The 19,704-nt window shown below is 43.6% G+C and overlaps 1 protein-coding gene across 1 annotated transcript in view; it reads left to right on the forward strand.

Moving 5' to 3' along the window:
- LOC139162419 (BDNF/NT-3 growth factors receptor) overlaps window positions 1-19,704 on the forward strand; it is a 121,943-nt gene that overhangs the window by 41,881 nt on the left and 60,358 nt on the right. The window contains exon 3 of the mRNA XM_070742767.1: window positions 16,759-16,889. Within this exon, the coding sequence (XP_070598868.1) occupies window positions 16,759-16,889 (131 nt within the window). The remainder of the gene's footprint in view (window positions 1-16,758; window positions 16,890-19,704) is intronic.

Here is a 19,704-nt window from a genome sequence, read left to right on the forward strand (position 1 = left end):
AGAATTCACCTGGAAACAACAATTTAATCCCATCCCATATCAGATCCATCTTATGTTGGCTTTTCTCCTGCACCTGAAACAACAAGATTTGTTGTCTTTTCTACAAAGTGTGATTTTTTCTTGTGGTATTTTCTTCTTTCCTTTGTCAGGAATTACTTCTCTTTTTTAAAATTGCTGATAAAGCATGTCATGAAGGCCTTGTGCATTTATTATTGTCCAACATTCCTCACATGTCAAGCCTAGAACCTCTTGTTCTCATCATGTTAAGACTTTGATTCCCATCGCTACACCCTGATTTAGATTTAGATTTAATTGGATTTATATGCCGCCCCTCTCCGAGGACTTGGGGCGGCTCACAGCATGTACAGAAAAAACAGGAAACAATAATAACAATCCAATTATACCTTAAAAAACAATCTTAAAATTCTAATTTAAAACTATCAATATCATTCATCCAGCAGTCAAACTAAGCATTCATCGGTCGGGGGGAAGGTCTAAGGAACCCCAGGCCTGGCGGCAAAGATGAGTTTTTAAACTGTTTCGGAAGGCAAAGAGGGTGGGGGCAGTACGAATCTCTGGGGGGAGCTGATTCCAGAGGGCCGGGCCCCCCACAGAGAAGGCTCTTCCCCTAGGTCCCGCCAGCCGACATTGTTTGGTCGACAGGACTCTAAGGAGACCAACTCTGTGGGACCTCACCGGTCGCTGGGATTCGTGCGGCAGAAGGCGGTCTCGGAGATAATCTGGTCCTATGCCATGTAGGGCTTTATAGGTCATAACCAACACTTTGAATTGTGTCTGGAAACAAATTGGTAGCCAATGCAGTCCACGGAGTGATGGTGAGATATGGGCATTTCTTGGAAGGCCCAAGACTGCTCATGCGGCTGCATTTTAGACGAGCTGAAGTTTCCGAACACTTTTCAAGGGTAGCCCCAGGTAGAGAGCATTGCAGTAGTCGAACTGATTCACTTCTTCTCAATGAAAGTAGGGATTTTGATCGCCATATATTTGTTTGCTGAGTTGGAAAACTGTGTGATTTATAAGGGATTCTCTCCATCTCTATTTTTATTGAAAAAAGTTGTTTCTTACACAGATTTTATTTGTTTTATTTATTTGCCATACAAATATAGTATTGTATTGTAGTATGTTTAACATAATATAAGGATAAAGTAGAGATAGAAAAGATAAAAACACATTAGGACAGGAACGGTAGGCACAAAGGTGCACTTATGCATGCCCCTTACAGACTTCTTAGAAAAGGGGAGAGGTCTATTGTAGATAATGTAAGGTTGAAGATTTTGGGATTGAGGGAAGAAACAACAGAGTCCGGTAGTGAATTCCAGGCGTTGATCACTCTATTGCTGAAATCGTATTTTCTGCAGTCTAGTTTGGAGCGATTTATATTTAGTTTGTATCTATTGCATGCTCTTGTGTTGTTGTTGTTGTTAAAGGTAAAGTAGTCACCAACAGGGAGTGCATTGTGATGTATGATTTTATGAACAACAGTTAAATCAGTTCGGAGGCAGCGTAGCTGTAAATTTTCTAAACATAGTAATTGAAGTCTGGAGGAGTAAGGTAATTTGTTGCGTGAGGAGGAGTGGAGGACTCTTCTTGTGAAGTATTTCTGGACTCCTTCAATTGTATTAATTATTAAATCTAATAAATAATTAATGTCTGTTATGCAGTGAGGATTCCATACAGGTGAGCTGTATTCAAGAATTGGTCTGACAAATGTTTTGTATACCCTGGTTAGTAGATCGGCGCTTCTAGAGAAGAAGCTGCGTAGAATTAAGTTTGTGACTCTTAGTGCTTTGCAGGAGAGACGGAGTAACGACACGGACACAAGAGCTGGATTTAAAACTGGGTCATTTTTATTAATAATAAATTAGCATAATTTATTTAATTAAATTAGTATAAATTAGCATAAATTAACATGCTTAACTATGACCCAACAATGGACCTGCAGGGTCAAACAAATACTTCCGGGGTGGAAAATGACATCAGATAAACTTCCTGGGCAACTTATGGGCGTAGCTCGATGCTAGTCCAGGTGAGGGACCCCTCCCTCACCTGAGACCATGCCATGCACTTGCATGAGGGGGGTCCAGCCGGCTAACCCCTAACAGGGGACTTAAAGGTGCGGGACCCAAAGACAGGTTCCCCCCAACTGCTCAGGTCGCTTTCACCACAAGCTTGGAGAGAACCTGTCAATCATCCCCAAAGATGCCCAAGGGAGAACGCGCAGTTGCTAAACCACCACCCAGTTTTCCGCATCTAACCTGCCTACCCAAATGACCAAAGGTAAGCCAATTAGCCTAACAGGTGCAAGCACCCCCTAACCGCGCATCCATCTCCTCAGTGTGGAATGGGCGAAAAAACGGCCCTGCAAAAGGCAAAGCCGCAAAAAATTCCCATTCGGCCCCCCTAGAGGCGACCCACAATAGCACACTGCAAAATAGGGAGGGCGGGTGGGTGTCTGCTCAGGGCAAATGGTCCGGGCGAAAATGCTGAGCCCGGGCCTACACGCCCTTAAATAGGGCCGGCAAGCCCCGCCCGGACCAATCAGCAGTCAGGCCTGTTGGCCTGACTCTCGGGCAAAGTCTCGCCTCACGAGACTTCGCCCGAGCACCAAGATGGCGGCCGCCATGGGTCCGGTGTCTTCCCGGCCCTCCCGCAAACGCTGCCGGCGGGTAAGTCCGCCGGCGCTATTGCAGGAGAGACGGAGTAATGACACGGACACAAGAGCTGGATTTAAAACTGGGTCATTTTTATTAATAATAAATTAGCATAATTTATTTAATTAAATTAGCATAAATTAGCATAAATTAACATGCTTAACTATGACCATGCCATGCACTTGCATGAGGGGGGTCCAGCCGGCTAACCCCTAACAGGGGACTTAAAGGTGCGGGACCCAAAGACAGGTTCCCCCCAACTGCTCAGGTCACTTCCACCACAAGCTTGGAGAGAACCTGTCAATCATCCCCAAAGATGCCCAAGGGAGAACGCGCAGTTGCTAAACCACCACCCAGTTTTCCGCATCTAACCTGCCACGGAGCGGGGGTCAGATCTCTATCTTGGCCCCCTGACTCCCCCCTCTAGCTGCACCAGCTCACGCAGAGACCGCTGCAGGTCCTGTAAGAAAATGGCGTTCCCCTGTTCTGACAGGTGAACGCCGTCGGCCCGGTAAAGCCACGGCCGATCTACAGTGATGAGGGGATGGGCCACTACAACCCCACCTAATTCCCTGACTATTCTGCCCAGGGCCTTATTTACTCTACGCCTGACCCGGTGAATGGCCCTAAGGGAAATGGCGTCCCTCCACACGATCCTTGGGAGGATCTCTGACCACACCACTTGCGTGTTGGGCCACACAGAGCGAAGCCGCCGTAGGTCTTCGCTCGCCTGGATGATCAATGGTAGACCCCCAAGCAGGCACAGGTCATTGCCACCGAGGTGCAAGACCAGCCATCTGGGCGCAGCAATGGGATTGCTAGAAGATTGCTCCTCCGAGTCCAATTCAATACCGAGGAAGGTAATCTTGGTGGCGGGGCCTTCGGTCTTCTCAGAGGCTAAAGGCACCCCCAACTGAGCGCAAAGGGCTTCGAAGTCCCGCATTAGAGCAAAGCATTGCTCCGAACACGCAGGCCCCGCCACCAAGAAATCATCAAGGTAGTGAACGACCGAACCCAGACCACTGTGCCTCCTGAGCGCCCACTCCAAAAAGGTGCTAAAGCTCTCAAAAAGAGAGCATGAGACAGAGCAACCCATGGGTAAAGCTCTGTCCACATAAAAACCACCTTCGAAATGGAAGCCCAACAGCTCGAAGTCGTCTGGGTGTATGGGGAGGAGCCGGAATGCCGACTTAATGTCGCATTTACCCATAAGGGCTCCAACCCCACACTTCCTAACCATGGCCACGGCCGCATCAAAAGATGTGTACCGGACTGAACAAAGTTCGTCAGGAATGCAATCATTCACTGACTCCCCTTTAGGAAAAGACAATTGGTGAATCAACCTAAATTCACCACTTGCCTTTTTGGGGAAAACCCCCAATGGGGATACTCTAAGATTCGGGAAGGGCGGCTCCGGGAAAGGCCCAAGGACCCTGCCCTCAGCCACCTCCTTCCGAATCTTTTCCCTAACAATGTCTTCATGTCCCACAACCGATCTAAGGTTGTCGGACATGAAGGCTTGCCTAACCCCCACATAAGGGATCCTGAATCCCTTGGAGAAACCTAGCAAGAGAGCAGCTGCTCTCGAGCGAGGGTGGTAGTCAATCAACCAACCCTCAAGTGCTTTTAAATTAATTGGGCTGGGCCCCTTTTCCCCCAGCAGGAGAGGGAGGTTTCCCTGGACCCCCTCCCTTCTTTTCTGCTCCCTTCTTGGGGCAGGGGCACACTGACGAGGCATGGATCCCCCCACAATTCCCGCAGGCATGTTTATACTTGCAAAAGGGACGAAAACACGCCCCCTTTGCAGCAAACTCATGACACGCAGGGGAGGCTCCCTTCCCTGCTCCCCCCGTAGCCGTCTTGGCTGGTGTGGAAGCCGCAGGCTCCTCTTCCATAAAATGACCGCTATCGGTCCTGTCGCACCCTTCCTTGCCGGACATATACGTAGCCTGGAACCATAGGTCCGGCACCACCATATCCCAGGGGAGGGAGGGGTCGTGAGCAATATGCATCCTAAAGCCTTTGTCGTAATGATGCCAGATAGTCCCTTTATACTCAAAATGAGCCCTAGCAATTAGGTCAATGTACTTGAGCATAGAAGCGGCCCTAGCCGGCTGTCGTTGAATTACCACTGATGCGTAAGTCAGAAAAGCGTACAGCCATGAGCTGAAACACTTGGTGACTTTAGTCTTTTTAGGCTTCTCCCCGGGTACTACGTCTTTTTCCTGATAGGGACCTCCCTGTTCAATAGGGAGAAGAGGTCCACATACTCCCCCCTCCAAATCGCCTCCTTCACCGACGGATGGAGGTGGTACCCTAAAAGTGTGGCAGGTAGCCCACATGGGATGGCCCCGGCCTTGATGCTGGCGAACGGGTCCCACACGGTGGAGGCCCCCATTCCCAGCACCCCTATCCCCGGCGGATACACCAAAGGGGGCGGGGGCATAATAGCGGGCGCTGGAGGGATCCAACCCCCCGCCCCAGGCCCCTATGGGAAAACTACCCCCGGCGCTACTGCCAGCGGAGCCGGCGGGGACCAAACCTGACCGCATGTGCCTGAAGTGGACCCCAGAAAACTAGCGCCACTCCCCAAACCAGGCGGGTTAAACCCCGGACCCTGTACGGGGAGGAGCGATGTGGTGGACAAGTGTGGTGCAGCCTCACCTGCCCCATACGGGGTTGAAGACATCCACGGGGGGCCCATCCGGGGTTGAAGACATCCACGGGCGGCCCTGCAATGCTGCCATCTGCCCCGACTGGGCCATCTGCCCGGACTGGGCCATCTGCCCAGCCTGGGCTACCTCCTGTTCCGGATCCCTTCCCCAGGCTGCCGATGCAGCTGGGGGGAGCCCGCCCGGGCCCGATCCGGACCGCCAACGCTCCAATTCGTCCAGCCTCTCCAGGACCCTGGCCCAAGAGAGAGAGGGAGAAACCTCAGGGTGAGGGGCTGTGGGCATAAATCCCACCACCCCCTCTGATGGGACCACCCCAGGGGGCACCTCCATACTGGCCCGAGCCCGGGCCGAAGGCCTAAGGGCCCTCCTAGGCCGCACTGCTGGTTGGGCCGGAGGGGCCCTGGCTTGCTTCTTCTTTGGGGCCATCCCCTCTGCTGCTAATGCAAGAAGGCTAAGTTGGCACTCCAACCCCCAATCCCCAGCACTAAGGCCACAGGCCCTACCAGGGAGAGGCCCAGCAACACCCCCAAAGCTGAAGAACCCCCAACTACGGGCCCCTCAAACAGCTGCAGGTGGCACCAGCAGCCGGACCCCCCCCCGGGCAGAGCCCTACAAAGCCCCCTCCCAGCAGGGAATGCCCGAGTTCACCCCTCCCCCTCGAGCCCGAGGGGGACCAAACGACCACCAGCGCCGCCGCGCTCCACCGCTCTCCGCTGCCGCCGAAGCTTGCAAGGATTGCCAAGGCCTTTTCGCCGGAGAACACGCCACAAAATGGCGGCCGCTGCACGAGGCCGCTCCAAAATGGCTGCCGTGAGCAGAACTCAGCCGAGTGTCTGCTCAGGGCAAATGGTCCGGGCGAAAAGGCTGAGCCCGGGCCTACACGCCCTTAAATAGGGCTGGCAAGCCCCGCCCGGACCAATCAGCAGTCAGGCCTGTTGGCCTGACTCTCGGGCGAAGTCTCGCCTCGCGAGACTTCGCCCGAGCACCAAGATGGCGGCCGCCAGGGGTCCGGTGTCTTCCCGGCCCTCCTGCAAATGCTGCCGGCGGGTAAGTCCGCCGGCGCTATTTTTGGCAATGCTGTTGCAGTGGGATCTGGCACTTAGGTCATTGGAAATGAGTACTCCAAGGTCTTTGACTGAGTGAGGGTCTTCTGCGAGTTCAGTTTGTCCAAGTGTGTAGAGTATTTAGTATTTGGATTCTTTTTACCAATGTGTAGGACAGAGCATTTGTTGGATGAGATTTGAAGTTGCCAGTTGTTAGACTATTCAGCTACATGGTCAAGGTCCTTTTGAAGGGTAGAAGTATTATCGGAGGTATTAAATAGCTTAACATCATCAGCAAAGAGAACACAATTGCTTGTAATATTGTCACAGAGATCGTTTATGTAGAGTATAAAGAGAGTAGGTCCTAGGACACTGTCTATATAAAGATATCTCTTTATTTTCAAAACCAGTTCCAGTCTTCTACTTGTATCAAAACATTAGATTGCCAGCAAAAACTGCTCATTTTTTTCACAACTGCTCACCACATTGGAAACATAATTTCATCCCTTGGATGACCTTCAACTTCTTATTATTTTTTAACCTCTAGTATACAGCCCTCTTCATTGTAACCAGCTTTGGTGGCTTTGCTTCTAGGATGCATCTAAAGGGTTTGGTTTTCTCCCTGATCATTTTACTGTAATCTGACCAGACATCAGTGCCTCCTTCTGATTTTACAAGTGTGAAAGAAGCATGAACAGCAAGGTTGACTTACAACCATCGGTTTAGCAACCATTCATAGTTACAACAATGCCAAAAAATAAACTAATAGCAGGTCCTTGCACTTACAACCATCACGGCCTCCTCACAGTCACATGATCAAAATCAGGCATTTGGCAACTCACACGTATTTACAATGCTTGCAGTGTCCTAGAGTAATATTGATATCATTAGTTACCTTCTAGGCTAGCTTCTGATAATCAAAGTTAATATGGCAAGCTGGATTCGTTTAACAACCACATTATTCACTTAATTACTATGATTCGTTTAACATGCATGGCAAAATAGAATGTAAAATTAGGCCTGACTGAGTTAGCAATGGAAATTCTGGTCCTAATTGTGATCGTAGCTAATTAATGGCAATTTGTATGTCCTTAATGCATGTACGGGGCATGTAAAGGGAGAATAAGCTATCCTTTTTGTCCGAAATCTGGTGACCAGCCTAGTGCCAGGTTAAGAAAAGCTCCTCAATGAAATGTACAAGGGTTATCCAGAAAGTAAGCTTACAAGGCACATAGCTCTGGCAGGTAATGTTCGCGGGGTAAGTTGGTACTACTATCACATAGTGGGAAGCTAGCGGAAGAGAATGAGCAATGCCAGTGCTCAGTAGATATTTGATTGGCATTGTGGTGAAGGTTAGAGATGAGCGTCCTCATCCTGTTTCTCCCCAAGTGCGACGTGTGCGCTGTAATATGCTACCTGAATGCAAAAGGAATGAATGCTGCTGCGATGGGTGCACAAGATGCTTATTGACGCACGCAAAATTGACATTCAGTGCCGACTGAGAATTTCTTGACCATTTCAAGATTGAAGGTGAGGCTTTCCTCAACTGTATAATGACAGGATATGAAACTTGGGCTTATCACCATACTCCAGAGAGCAAACGTCAGAAAATGCAGCGGCACCATACCCATTCTCCTTCAGCCAAAAAATTCAAAACTCAGCAATCGGCGAGAAAAATCTTGGGACCCATCACACACAAATCTTGGGCACTCATCACAGCAGCGTTCATGCCCTTACCATTCAGATAGCATATTACAGTGCACACTTCACATTTGGAGGGAAATGGCACTGCACGTTCTCTTCCGCTGGCTTCCTGCTACATGATACCGTGTTTCCCCAAAAATAAGACACTGTCTTATATTAATTTTTGCTCCAAAAGTTGTGCTACGTCTTATTTTCGGGGGGTGCCTTATATTTCTCAAATAAGACAAATTCACAGGCAGAAAAGCTGACACCTCCAAAGAAAGTGTACCATACGGTACACTGATTACGGTACGGTACCTGTCAGTATGGCACTCACACACACAAACGACGGCACTTATATGGTACAACAGTATACTCCCGCTATTGCAGCTTCCGGCCACCAAAAGAACTACAGTCTACGCACTGTAGTGGAGACTGTAATGGCAGTGAGACAGCAGCAGACTGTGTCTGCTGTACTGGACGGTACAAAGCGATGGAAGGGGCCAGCAGGGGACGCCACATTATTACGGTACTGCTATGAACAGCTTTGAATGGTACCGTATGTTTTTCCACCGTACCATATGTAAACTTGACTACGCCTTATTTTTGGGGGGTGCCTTATATTAGCAAATTCTGCAAAACCTCTGACATGCCTTACTTTCGGGGTATGTCTTATTTTTGGGAAAACAGGGTAGTAATACCAACCTCCCCTGCGAACATCTCCCACAAGAGCTACGTGCCTTGTAACTTTACTTTCTGGATAACCCTCATATTCTTCTAAAAATAAAAATAAAGGTGAAATATTGTGTCTTTTAGCTTCAGAATAAATTCACAAGATGCAGAAGCATAGAATTTTCAGTATGTTAGCTTGCGAGTAATGTCTGTTAAGTAAATATTGTTAAGCTTGTGCTTAACATTTTTTAAAAAAATATGTTTTATTAAAAATTGTTGTAGTTAAATGTTTCACTTAGTTATGAAGCCCTCAACTGCTTCATGCAGCTGTACCAGTGTTTATTATTCCTTTGAACTACAAAATCATTTCTAATTTTCTAGGCTATAAATCTTCAGATTGCTTGGATTGGTGACTCCAAGGATTAGGTTACATTGTAAACTATATCTGAACCTTTTCTCCTTCCATTATAATTCTTGAACTTCAACTCATATAGTCAGAATGTGCAAGAAAATAAGAACAAAATTAAAATAAATAAGGGTAGATTGTTAAATTATGGAAATTGTTTTCATAAGGTGTTGTAATACTATTAAATGAGCAGAATTTTTAAAAAGGAGATTAGAAAGATCCTCGACATTAAAATTCTCCCTTGGGGTTAATAAAGTTACTGTACTGATGTAAAATAATTTGATTGTCCCAGTGGATTTCTGGTGGGATCTATTGTTTCCAAGAAAAAAGATTCAACTCATTTTGATGATTTCTAAAATATACAGGAGATTTTTCTTTTTCAGCACTTGTTAGATTAACCTTGTTGCCATAGTGTGTTTGTGTATAATGTGCTGAGTTCTGGATCGATCAGCTGATTTATATTAGAAGCCACTGACTTCTAATTGTCCATTAGTGTCATAACCCTTATAGAAAACACATCCATCGGAGTAATTGGGAGCCAGTGAAAGCTCTGGATCAGCAGGCAGCATGGAGACTATCAGATCTTCAGAACTCGTCTTTGAGCCAAATTTCTCAGAACATCTCAGAGGAGCAATGGCTTTACTGGATGTAACCAAGAGGAACAAAAGCTAATTATGGTGGTTTTAGACTAAAGCAAGAAATGTGCCTCAGAGAAAGAATTTTTAGTTGTGTGAGGGGGAATCTATTCTCCAAAGCACCTAAGAGCAAGACAAGGAGTAACAGGTGGAAGGTCATTAAAGGGAGGTGGAACCTAGAACAAAGGAGACATTTCCTGGCAGTGAGAACAATTAATCAGTGGAACAACTTGCCTCCAGAAGTTGTGAGTGCTCCATCACTAGAGATTTTCAAGAAGAGACTGGGCAATATTGTCTGGAATGTTATAGCTGGAGCAGGGGGTTGGACTAAAATATTTTCCCTTCCAATCTTATTACTGTATGTTCTGAGTGGTCCAGATACATAAATCTTCCTTTCCTGATACTAAGCTGTGCTCCTTCCATTTGATTTAAGTGATACCTTCTAAACTTGGGGAAGGCAATTGGATGAGTGCTTCATGTTGCTCAAGTGGTTTCTTCAGAACTGTACTGTGAAGCTGTATGGTGTCCATAGTTACAAGTAACTTTGGATTGATTGATTGATTCATCATCATCATCATCATCATCATCATCATCATCATCATCATCATAATTGATCCACTGAAACTTGTGCTGGAACTACCATTTACCAGTGGCAAAGAACTGGTGGGATCATAAGCCTGAAAAAGTGGTCGAAAATGAGCAAGCAAAACTACTGTGGGACTTGCGACTTCAGACTGACCGAATTCTGAAGCATAACACACCAGACATTGTGATCGTGGAGAAAAAGAAAGTATGGATCATCGACATTGCAATCCCAGGAGACAGCAGAATTGAGGAGAAGCAGCTAGAGAAATTAGTGAAATACGAAGATCTAAAAATCGAGCTGCAACGACTCTGGCATAAGCCAGTGAAAGTGGTCCCAGTGGTACGTGGCACGCTAGGCACAGTGCCAAAGGATCTCAGCGGACATTTGAAAACCATCAGAATTGACAAAATCTCCATCTGTCAATTGCAAAAGGCCCCTTTACTGGGATCGGCAAACATAATTCGCCGCTGCATCACGCAGTCCTAGGTGCTTGGGAAGCGTCCGACTGGGGATGAAATACGAAATCCAGCATAGTGATCTCGTTTGCTGTGTTGTACTGACATAATAATAATAGAGTTGTGAGGGATCTTGGAAGTCTTCTAGTCCAAACCTCTGCATAGGCAAGAAACCCTACACCACTTCAGACAAATGGCTATCCAACATCTTCTTAAAAATTCCACCTTCCATAATTGTTGTCTTTTTCTGGCAATATGCTGGCACTATGACATTCAGTATAAAGAATTGGTTAGAATGTTTGATTCTGGCTGAGGAAGACTACACTCAAAAATATATTTGGAAACAAAAGATTGTAGAGTAACCATGGTCTCATTCCTATCTCTTTGTTTAGGATTTTTAAAAAATGGAGGGGAATTTGTACACTAAGCTTCTTAGAGAGAAACAGGATTTTAAACTATGGAACCAGGCAAAAGTTAGAGTAAATTTAGAAGTTGCAAAAGATTGATGCCAGCTATTTGAAGGTCAATTTCATTAGACTAAGCAATTGAAACTCGGAATAAAGCTGAAAGAGCCATCCATCCATCCATCCATCCATCCATCCAGTCTCTCTCTCTCTTCCTCCCTCCCTCCCCCCATGTGAGTGTGTGACTTGCCCGTTGGCCATGACAAGGCATACTTATTCAGCAGCACCTTACATCTGTCAGAAAACTACATCCGTTACTCTTCGGACAATCAGAGCCACTCTTGGATGTTTTCCGGATGCTCACTATTTAAGCAAGGGTGAGCTGAACGTAAGGGACAATTGTGAGGACAGCTTCTCCCGATTGTTTCCTTTCCCTTTCAAATGCATCGGAACAAAATGTCCAAGCTTGTAGTCTATGTTTCACTGTGTCCCATGCTATGAGTGGAAGGAAGCCAGTGGGAGAGTTCATTATAGTGCGCTAAATTAGCCAATAAGCCTGCATGCATTGTGCAGCGGAAGTATTTGGGCAGCTCCTGTTCCTCAGTGACAGCTGCTTGGCATCACATGTTGTAATTATCAACTCAGAAAGAGAGAGGCATTTGAAGAGAGAGGGAGAAGGAGAATAAGAACAGCAGCTAGCACAAAAAATTAGGATGTGATCTGCTTGCCACTGGACTTAACGTCATATTAAGAATTATCCTCTCTGTTGAGATTCAGGTAGATTCCTTGTCACTTCATCATAGGAGTGAATATTAGCCTTCCTGTATAATAAATCCAGCCCTTTTGTGCTTTTGCTAGATGGTCTTTCCTTGGTCCTTAGCAGAAAAGTGAGTATCTTGCACTTAGAGCCTGCTGCTCCTTCAGTTCACAAGACCAGTTATTATCCACTCATCTTAGGGCATGTGTAGAAGGTCCAGTGTCAAGGTCTTCCAGTCAAGGAAAAAGATGTTTGCCTAGATATTGTGGAGCAACTAAGAGTCAAAGTTTATCAGCCTTCCTCTACCTCAGGGGTCTCCAAACCCAGCCACTTTAAGACTTGTGGCTGGGGCATTCTGGGAGTTGAAGTCCAAAAATCTTAAAGTGACTGAGTTTGGAGACCCCTGCTCTATCTGGTGTGATCTAGATCAAGGGAAGGTAAAGTTGGCTCTTCTATGATTTGTGGACCAACTCTCAGAATTCCTGAGCCAACCATGCTAGCTCAGGAATTCTGGGAGTTGAAGTCCACATGTCATAGAAGAGCCAACTTTGCCTACCCCTGGGCTAGATGTTTTGGGATTACAGCTTTCTTGGGAATTAAGTCTCAAAACATCAGGACGGTACTCAATGTTATAGAAAAGTAAGCCATTACTAAATCAAAGTATACAATTAGTTCGGTCTTCATTGAAATTAATTCAGCAAAGCTTAGCCTCAATTAAATTGGAAAGCCCGAGTTTACAACTGGAGGTTGAGTTTGCTCTGTGATTAAGCTCCCTTATTTAGTTTAAAGGTGGGGTGTTGGATTGGGGAACCATTTTTACAAAGATCGTGTTATGATTATGAATAAACAAACTAGTGTTCCTTATCTTATTATTGCAGCATCCTTTGCACTAGTATAGACTCTTCTCATCTTCTCAAGAGGTTATGGAACAGGCAGAGAATTATGGAGAATTAGCGTCATTCAGCAATAGCCAGGAGACAACAATGGAAAGCACAGCAAAAGAAAACAAAACCAAAGAACAGAACCATCTCTAGTTCTCCTCAATCTTATCTATTTTCAGAAAAGAGACTTGAAGGAAAACACCAGTGGAACCGAAGATTAAGTCTATTAGGAAGAAATTCCTTTAGCAGCCTATTATACAAACTCCTTTAGAAACATTAGCCAATCTTTTTTTAATAGATTTTTATTTTTTTCATGTTTAAAAACATGAAAGAAAAAAAAACAATTAAAACACTGTTCAATACAAATCAAAAACAAAATATACATACACACATTTATATTTCTAGGATCTTCTTTTTCCTCTCTCTCTCTCCCCCTTTTTGACTTTACCACAATTGTAACTCATATTTGTTAGAATGAAATGTTTTCTTTATCCTACTTGTTGAATGAAACAGACAGAGTAAGTGGCAGTTTAATTTAGAGGGCTACAGAGAAAGCTGGATTTGATTAAAAGAGGACATACTTTGTTTTCCCAAGTTATGTGAAATTTCCCCACTTGCCCCCCTGCTTAATAAAGGGAAACAGTTGTTAAATGAACTTAAAAATGATTGTGACATGAGACAAATGTGCTTTGTTATCCTTCTTTTGATTTATTTCCTGAAGTTCACAGTATCAGAGATATCCTCAGATGACTGACAGTCTTGATCCTGTAAAAAATGAATGCCTTTCTGTAAAATTATTCCAGATACTTTTTTTAACAGTGATTTCAACACCACAGGTCTCCTTCATCAACAAGAAGAAATCTGTTAGTGCAATTATTACAAGTTGAACAATGCTGGTTGGACTAAAGATAAACCTACTCACATTCCTCATCTTCCGCTGTGCTCATAATAAGCCCAAAAAATATGGAACAGCCCCCTTTTTTAACTTTTATTTTCCAGCAACCAATATTCAGAGATACGGTTCCTTTGATTCTTCAAGTATCATAGCCATTAGGATTACCTGCCATTGGTTCTTTTGTCCTTGATTAATTTATTTAATTCTTTGTTCATGTTGTATCAAGTTTTATTAAATATTCTCCTATAAAATAAATACACTTAAGACACAAATAAAGCAAAGTCACAGTTAAGAGATGTTGGCATTGGAAACAATTTCATGTAATTCCAGCCAATACCTTTGGTTGATTTCCTTGAATTGGAGAGGTGTGTGTGTGTATGTGTGTGTGTGTGAATTTCATCCCACCAACTCCAATCCTGATCCCTGATTATTCTCACCCAAACCCACCCTCATTATTCTCAGAACTGTCACAAATACTGCACTACCGAAATGTGGTTGTAAAAATGGGATTGCACCTCCTGCCATTGGTTCTTTTGTCCTTGATTAATTTATCTAATTCTTGTTGTAAATCATCTGAGTTGGTGGTCATCGTCAAATTTTGTATTAACTGGAAGAAATCCAGTTGGTGTTCACGTCAACATAAGCTGACCTCTTGAAAGCTTTGAATGAAGATTACAGAAGTTGATCCATACTACATATACAGTATCTATAAATTCTCTACAAGTACATCATGAATAAACTAGTTTTATAATTATGTGTTTATTTTATCACTTTCTTTCCTGTGTTGTAAGTTTGAGTTTCCCAGTTAAATTTATTTTTATTAACTATTGCTTTGACACTCTTTGCTTTGATTGAATAATTGAGGAGGTTTGTTTTAAGGAGGATTGATGTTATGCTATTTGTTATTTTTATGGTTTGATTTGATTTTGAGGAAACGCAAATTAAAGTCTGAGTAAAAAATAACATACAATGCATGCTGTCCTTGGCAGATAGAAAATAACTCTTTCTGTGACAGTTTTCCTAACCCAGCATGACCCAGGTTGTAGCACATGTTTTAGGACCTCTGCAAGGTTTCCAATGCACGGTTCATCTTCGTGAAATCTCCCTCCCTGACCACCCAAGGAGTTCAGAAAGAATCAATCAGGACAGGCCTGACAATATCCCAATACAGTGATCCCTCGATTTGCGCGTTCTCGATTAGCGCGAAACGCTGCAACGCGGTTTTTCAAAAAATATTAATTAAAAAATAAGTCCGCGTTTTTTTTCCTACACCACGGTTTTTCCCGCCCGAGGACGTCATACTGATTGCTGATTGGCCAAAATCTCGACCAATCGTTGCAAACGCAAAAAAAAGCTTTGCAACTGTTGGAACTTGTTCAGACTTGTTGGAAGATGCTGCCCCAAGAAAGCCAGTGAGAGGAAGGAAGGAGGGAAGGAGGGAGGGAGAGAAGGGAAGGAGGGAAGGAGGGAGGGTTGCCATTGCCATTGCCGCCAGCGCTGCCCTGTGGGTAGCGGCGAGGAGCCCGGAAAAATCACCATTGCATTGCCAGCCTCCGAACTTGCGTCGCTCCACCTTCTGCGCATGTGCGGCCATGGAACAAAGGGCGCGCATGCGCAGATGGTGTTTTTACTTCCGCATCCAGTATAACGCGGAAATCGGTTAGCGCGGGAGGTCTTGGAACGTAACCCCCGCGCTAACCGAGGGATCACTGTAAATATCAATACAAATACTCTTAAGTACTTGTTACTAGAAGTTGCCATAGTGGTATATAAGGGGATAAATTAAGATGAATAAGAAGATAAAGCAAATTACCCGGAAAGATTGTAAGATCTTATGCTCCAGTAATGCTAATAAAAAAAGATGGTCAGGGAGCTGTAAAAATTGAATGAATGAATGAATACTTTATTTGGCCACGTGTGAGCAGGAACACAAGGAATTTGTCTCCAGTGCAGAAGCTCTCAGTGTGTATGCAAAGCAATAATCATCGTCGTCATCATCATTATCATCATCATCCCAACAAGAGAGGAAAATGAAGAAGATAATAAGGATAATAATAATACTATAACCATGCTACAAATTATTTGAATGGCCTGTTTTGGAGCAGGAAGCCCAGCTAAGGTGTCCCATTGGTAACAGGCTAAATTCTAGACTTCTGTAAAGATGGTCAAAATTGCCTGTTTCGTTTGATATGAAATTAATTTTTTCCCCCTAACCATAAAAGTCTCTATCCTGATTTGGTATCTGTTTGCAGCATGGGTTTTTACATATTTTCCCCTCTTAATATGTGCATTTTTGCAAGCAATTTTTCCAAATATAGGTATTTTCATAGGTCATCTTCTATGCTGTTTTTTAGATACATTCATTGGTCAAAGTACTGCACTGCAAAAGATAAAAGACCATTGTGTTGGCATTGTAGTTTGTCTTTTATTAATTGTGGGAGCACAAATTAATTCAAATTGTAAAAGGAACTGACCAATTTCTACTCCAATTCTAGTCATTCATACACATTGCTCTCTACTTGGCCTGATTTCTGAAGGGTTTTTATCTTTTCATTTTGAAGCTACCAACAAGCCACTAATATAGAATTTTGCTGTTCAATTTATCGATAAAGAAATGAAGGTACTTGTAATCAAATGAAAATTTATGTTTACATATTTATGGTGCTAGTAGAGAGAAAGATGAGTATTCAAAACACTTGGGATCTTTTTCAGTACATAAATGTAATTTTATCCGGAACATAATTACAGTTTCAACTTATTTGTTTGTAGAAAATCATCTCTATCTTTGCAATATAGCAAAGCTCAATATAAGCTCTGTTGTTGTTTTTTTATCATCATGAGAAAGGGCAAAGCTAGACATCTCACTCTCTTTGACCCACTCCAATAGGAATTGGGAAACCCACATAGCAAACTTCATTCAATGTGCTGTAAGCTTCCACTGTTGACAATCTAACCAGAAACGGATGACTGATCCTCACTTTTTTTACATTGCAGTTGTCCAACATATTAAGCGCCACAATATCGTCCTCAAGAGGGAGCTGGGAGAAGGAGCTTTTGGCAAAGTCTTCTTGGCTGAATGTTATAACCTATGTTCCGAGCAGGATAAGATCTTGGTTGCTGTAAAGGTAAAAACAAAATCCTATAGACTTGGATTATACATGTCATTTCTATGCTATTTCTTTCTGAGAATATTACTCCCATTATTGTATAGATTGAGCCACAAAGGCATTTGGGTTTCAACAGTAACACATACTCCTTTGTCTATGGATTTACAAAGTACATATTAATTGCTTTTGTTTTGAGGCAGAGACCTATAATCCTAAATCCAAGAGTTACACACAAGTCTGCACCATTTTGGATGCTGGTTTCCCTAAGGACTGCTAGTAACTGTAACGGTTAATGTGATGAAACGAAAAACTATTGGATATATAAAGAGTCTTCCTGCTACTTATGTTGAATCAATTCAACTCAATGTTAAGGATGCATGCAAACAAATGCAATCTGGTTGAGGGTTTTTGGCCCTACCCAGCACAACTCACAGAGGAAATGTAAAGCCTTAAAGGTAAAGCCTTGGCAGTTCTGTGATAGCAAAAACTTCAAAAGAGAAGGATTTAGGGGTAGTGATTTCCGACAGTCTTAAAATGGGTGAACAGTGTGGTCAGGCAGTACGGAAAGCAAGTAGAATGCTTGGCTGCATAGCTGGAGGTATAACAAGCAGGAAGAGGGAGATTGTGATCCTGCTATATAGAGCGCTGGTGAGACCACATTTGGAATACTGTGTTCAGTTCTGGAGACCTCACCTACAAAAAGATATTGATAAAATTGAACAGGTCCAAAGACAGGCTACAAAAATAGTGGGAGGTCTTAAGCATAAAACTTATCAGGAAAGATTTAATGAACTCAATCTGTATAGTCTGCAGGACAGAAGGGAAAGGGGGGACATGATTGAAACATTTAAATATGTTAACAGGTTAAATAAGGTTTAGGAGGGAAGTGTTTTTAATAGGAAAGTGAACACAAGAATAAGGGGGCACAATCAGAGGTGAGTTTATTGATTGATTGATTGGTTGGTTGGTTGGTTGGTTGGTTGATTGGTTGATTGGTTGATTGATTGATTGGATTTGTATGCTGCCCCTCTCCGTAGACTCGGGGCGGCTAACAACAGTGGTAAAAACAACATGCGACAATCCAATACTAAAACAGCTAAAACCCTTATTTTAAAAACCAATCATACATACAAACATACCATCCATAAATTGTAGGAGCCTAGGGGAAAGATCAGAAGCAACATGAGAAAATATTATTTTACTGAAAGAGTAGTAAATGCTTGGAACAAACTTCCAGCAGACGTGGTGGGTAAATTCACAGTAACTGAATTTAAACATGCCTAGGATAAACCTATATCCATCCTAAGATAAAATACAGGAAATAGTATAAGGACAGACTAGATGGACCATGAGGTCTTTTTCTGCCGTCAATCTTCTATGTTTCTATGTCAAACAGAAAATGTTCTGGGTCCCTGTGTAAACCCTTCATGAAGTCTGCAATGAATCCCATTGCATAGCATCTATAGATAGTCCTTGAATTATGACCACAATAGGTACCTGAACGTCTGTCACTTAAGTGATACAGTTGTTAAGTGAATTGCAACCATATTTAAAACTTGTTTACTGAGCTATTAAGTGAATCAGGTGGTCATTAGGCAATCACATTGCTTGTTGGAAGCCCCATTAGGAAGGCTGTAAATGGTGATTTGGGGATGTTGCAATCATTGTAAATACATGCTGATTTCCAAGTGCTCAAATTTTGATCCTGTGACAATGAGAATGCTCATAAATATAAGAATTGGTAGTTGTAGGTCACTTTTTTCAGCCCATTTGTACAATGGTTGTAAATCATGGTCTACCTGTGTGGCCCCAGTTTTAGTTTTGTACAATGTCGCTTGGCGGGACCCAGGGGAAGAGCCTTCTCTGTGGTGGCCCCGGCCCTCTGGAACCAACTCCCCCCAGAGATTAGAATTGCTCCCACCCTCCTTGCCTTTTGTAAGCTTCTTAAAACCCACCTCTATCGCCAGGCATGGGGGAACTGAGATACTCTTTCCCCCTAGGCCTTTACAATTTTATGCATGGTATGTCTGTATGTATGTCTGGTTTTACAATAAGGGTTTTTAACTGTTTTAATATTGGATTGTCATATGCTGTTTACTACTGTTGTTAGCCGCCCCGAGTCTACGGAGAGGGGCGGCATACAAATCCAATAAAATCAAATCAAATCAAATCAAACATGTAACACAAACTGTAAATGCAGGGAACTTGTAAACTATATTTGTGAAGTGAGAGTCCCAATCTTTCCCAGAGATTCTCAGTTATGGAACAGCCTATGGTATTACAGCTGTATTTCTTAGCTAGTTCTGTTTACTCCGGGTGTAAGCAACTAAGACCTCTTTACAATCTGCGGACTTCAACTCCCAGAATTCCTGAACCAACCATGCTAGTCAGGATTTCTTGGAGTTGAAGTCCACAGGTCATAAAGGGGCCATAGTTGCCCAACCTTGGTTTACTATGTCAGAAGAATACAAAGATTGAGCAGCCTCAGTGTTTGTAACCTTATTCTCTTCTTCAACTGCTTTCCTACATTTAACAAATATGCACAAATAACTCACTTTTTGACAGATCTGAGGATCTCACTGCAAAGCTAAGCACACACTTTCATTTGGGTTCACCTTGTTTTTCTAACCCCATGGTTGTCTCTGTGATAAAAAGACAAAATAGACAAGCAAAATTCATGCTAGAAGAAATACTTCACCAGAAGATGCTTCACCAGAAGAGCCCTTCACTCCTCCACTCGAAATAGAATACCCTACGAGACTAGACTTTCAATCCTGGGCCTAGAAAGCTTAGAACTAAGACGCCTTAAACAAGATCTAAGTATTGCCCACAA

The sequence above is a fragment of the Erythrolamprus reginae genome, chromosome 2 (genome assembly GCF_031021105.1).
Source record: "Erythrolamprus reginae isolate rEryReg1 chromosome 2, rEryReg1.hap1, whole genome shotgun sequence".
NCBI lineage: Eukaryota > Metazoa > Chordata > Lepidosauria > Squamata > Dipsadidae > Erythrolamprus > Erythrolamprus reginae.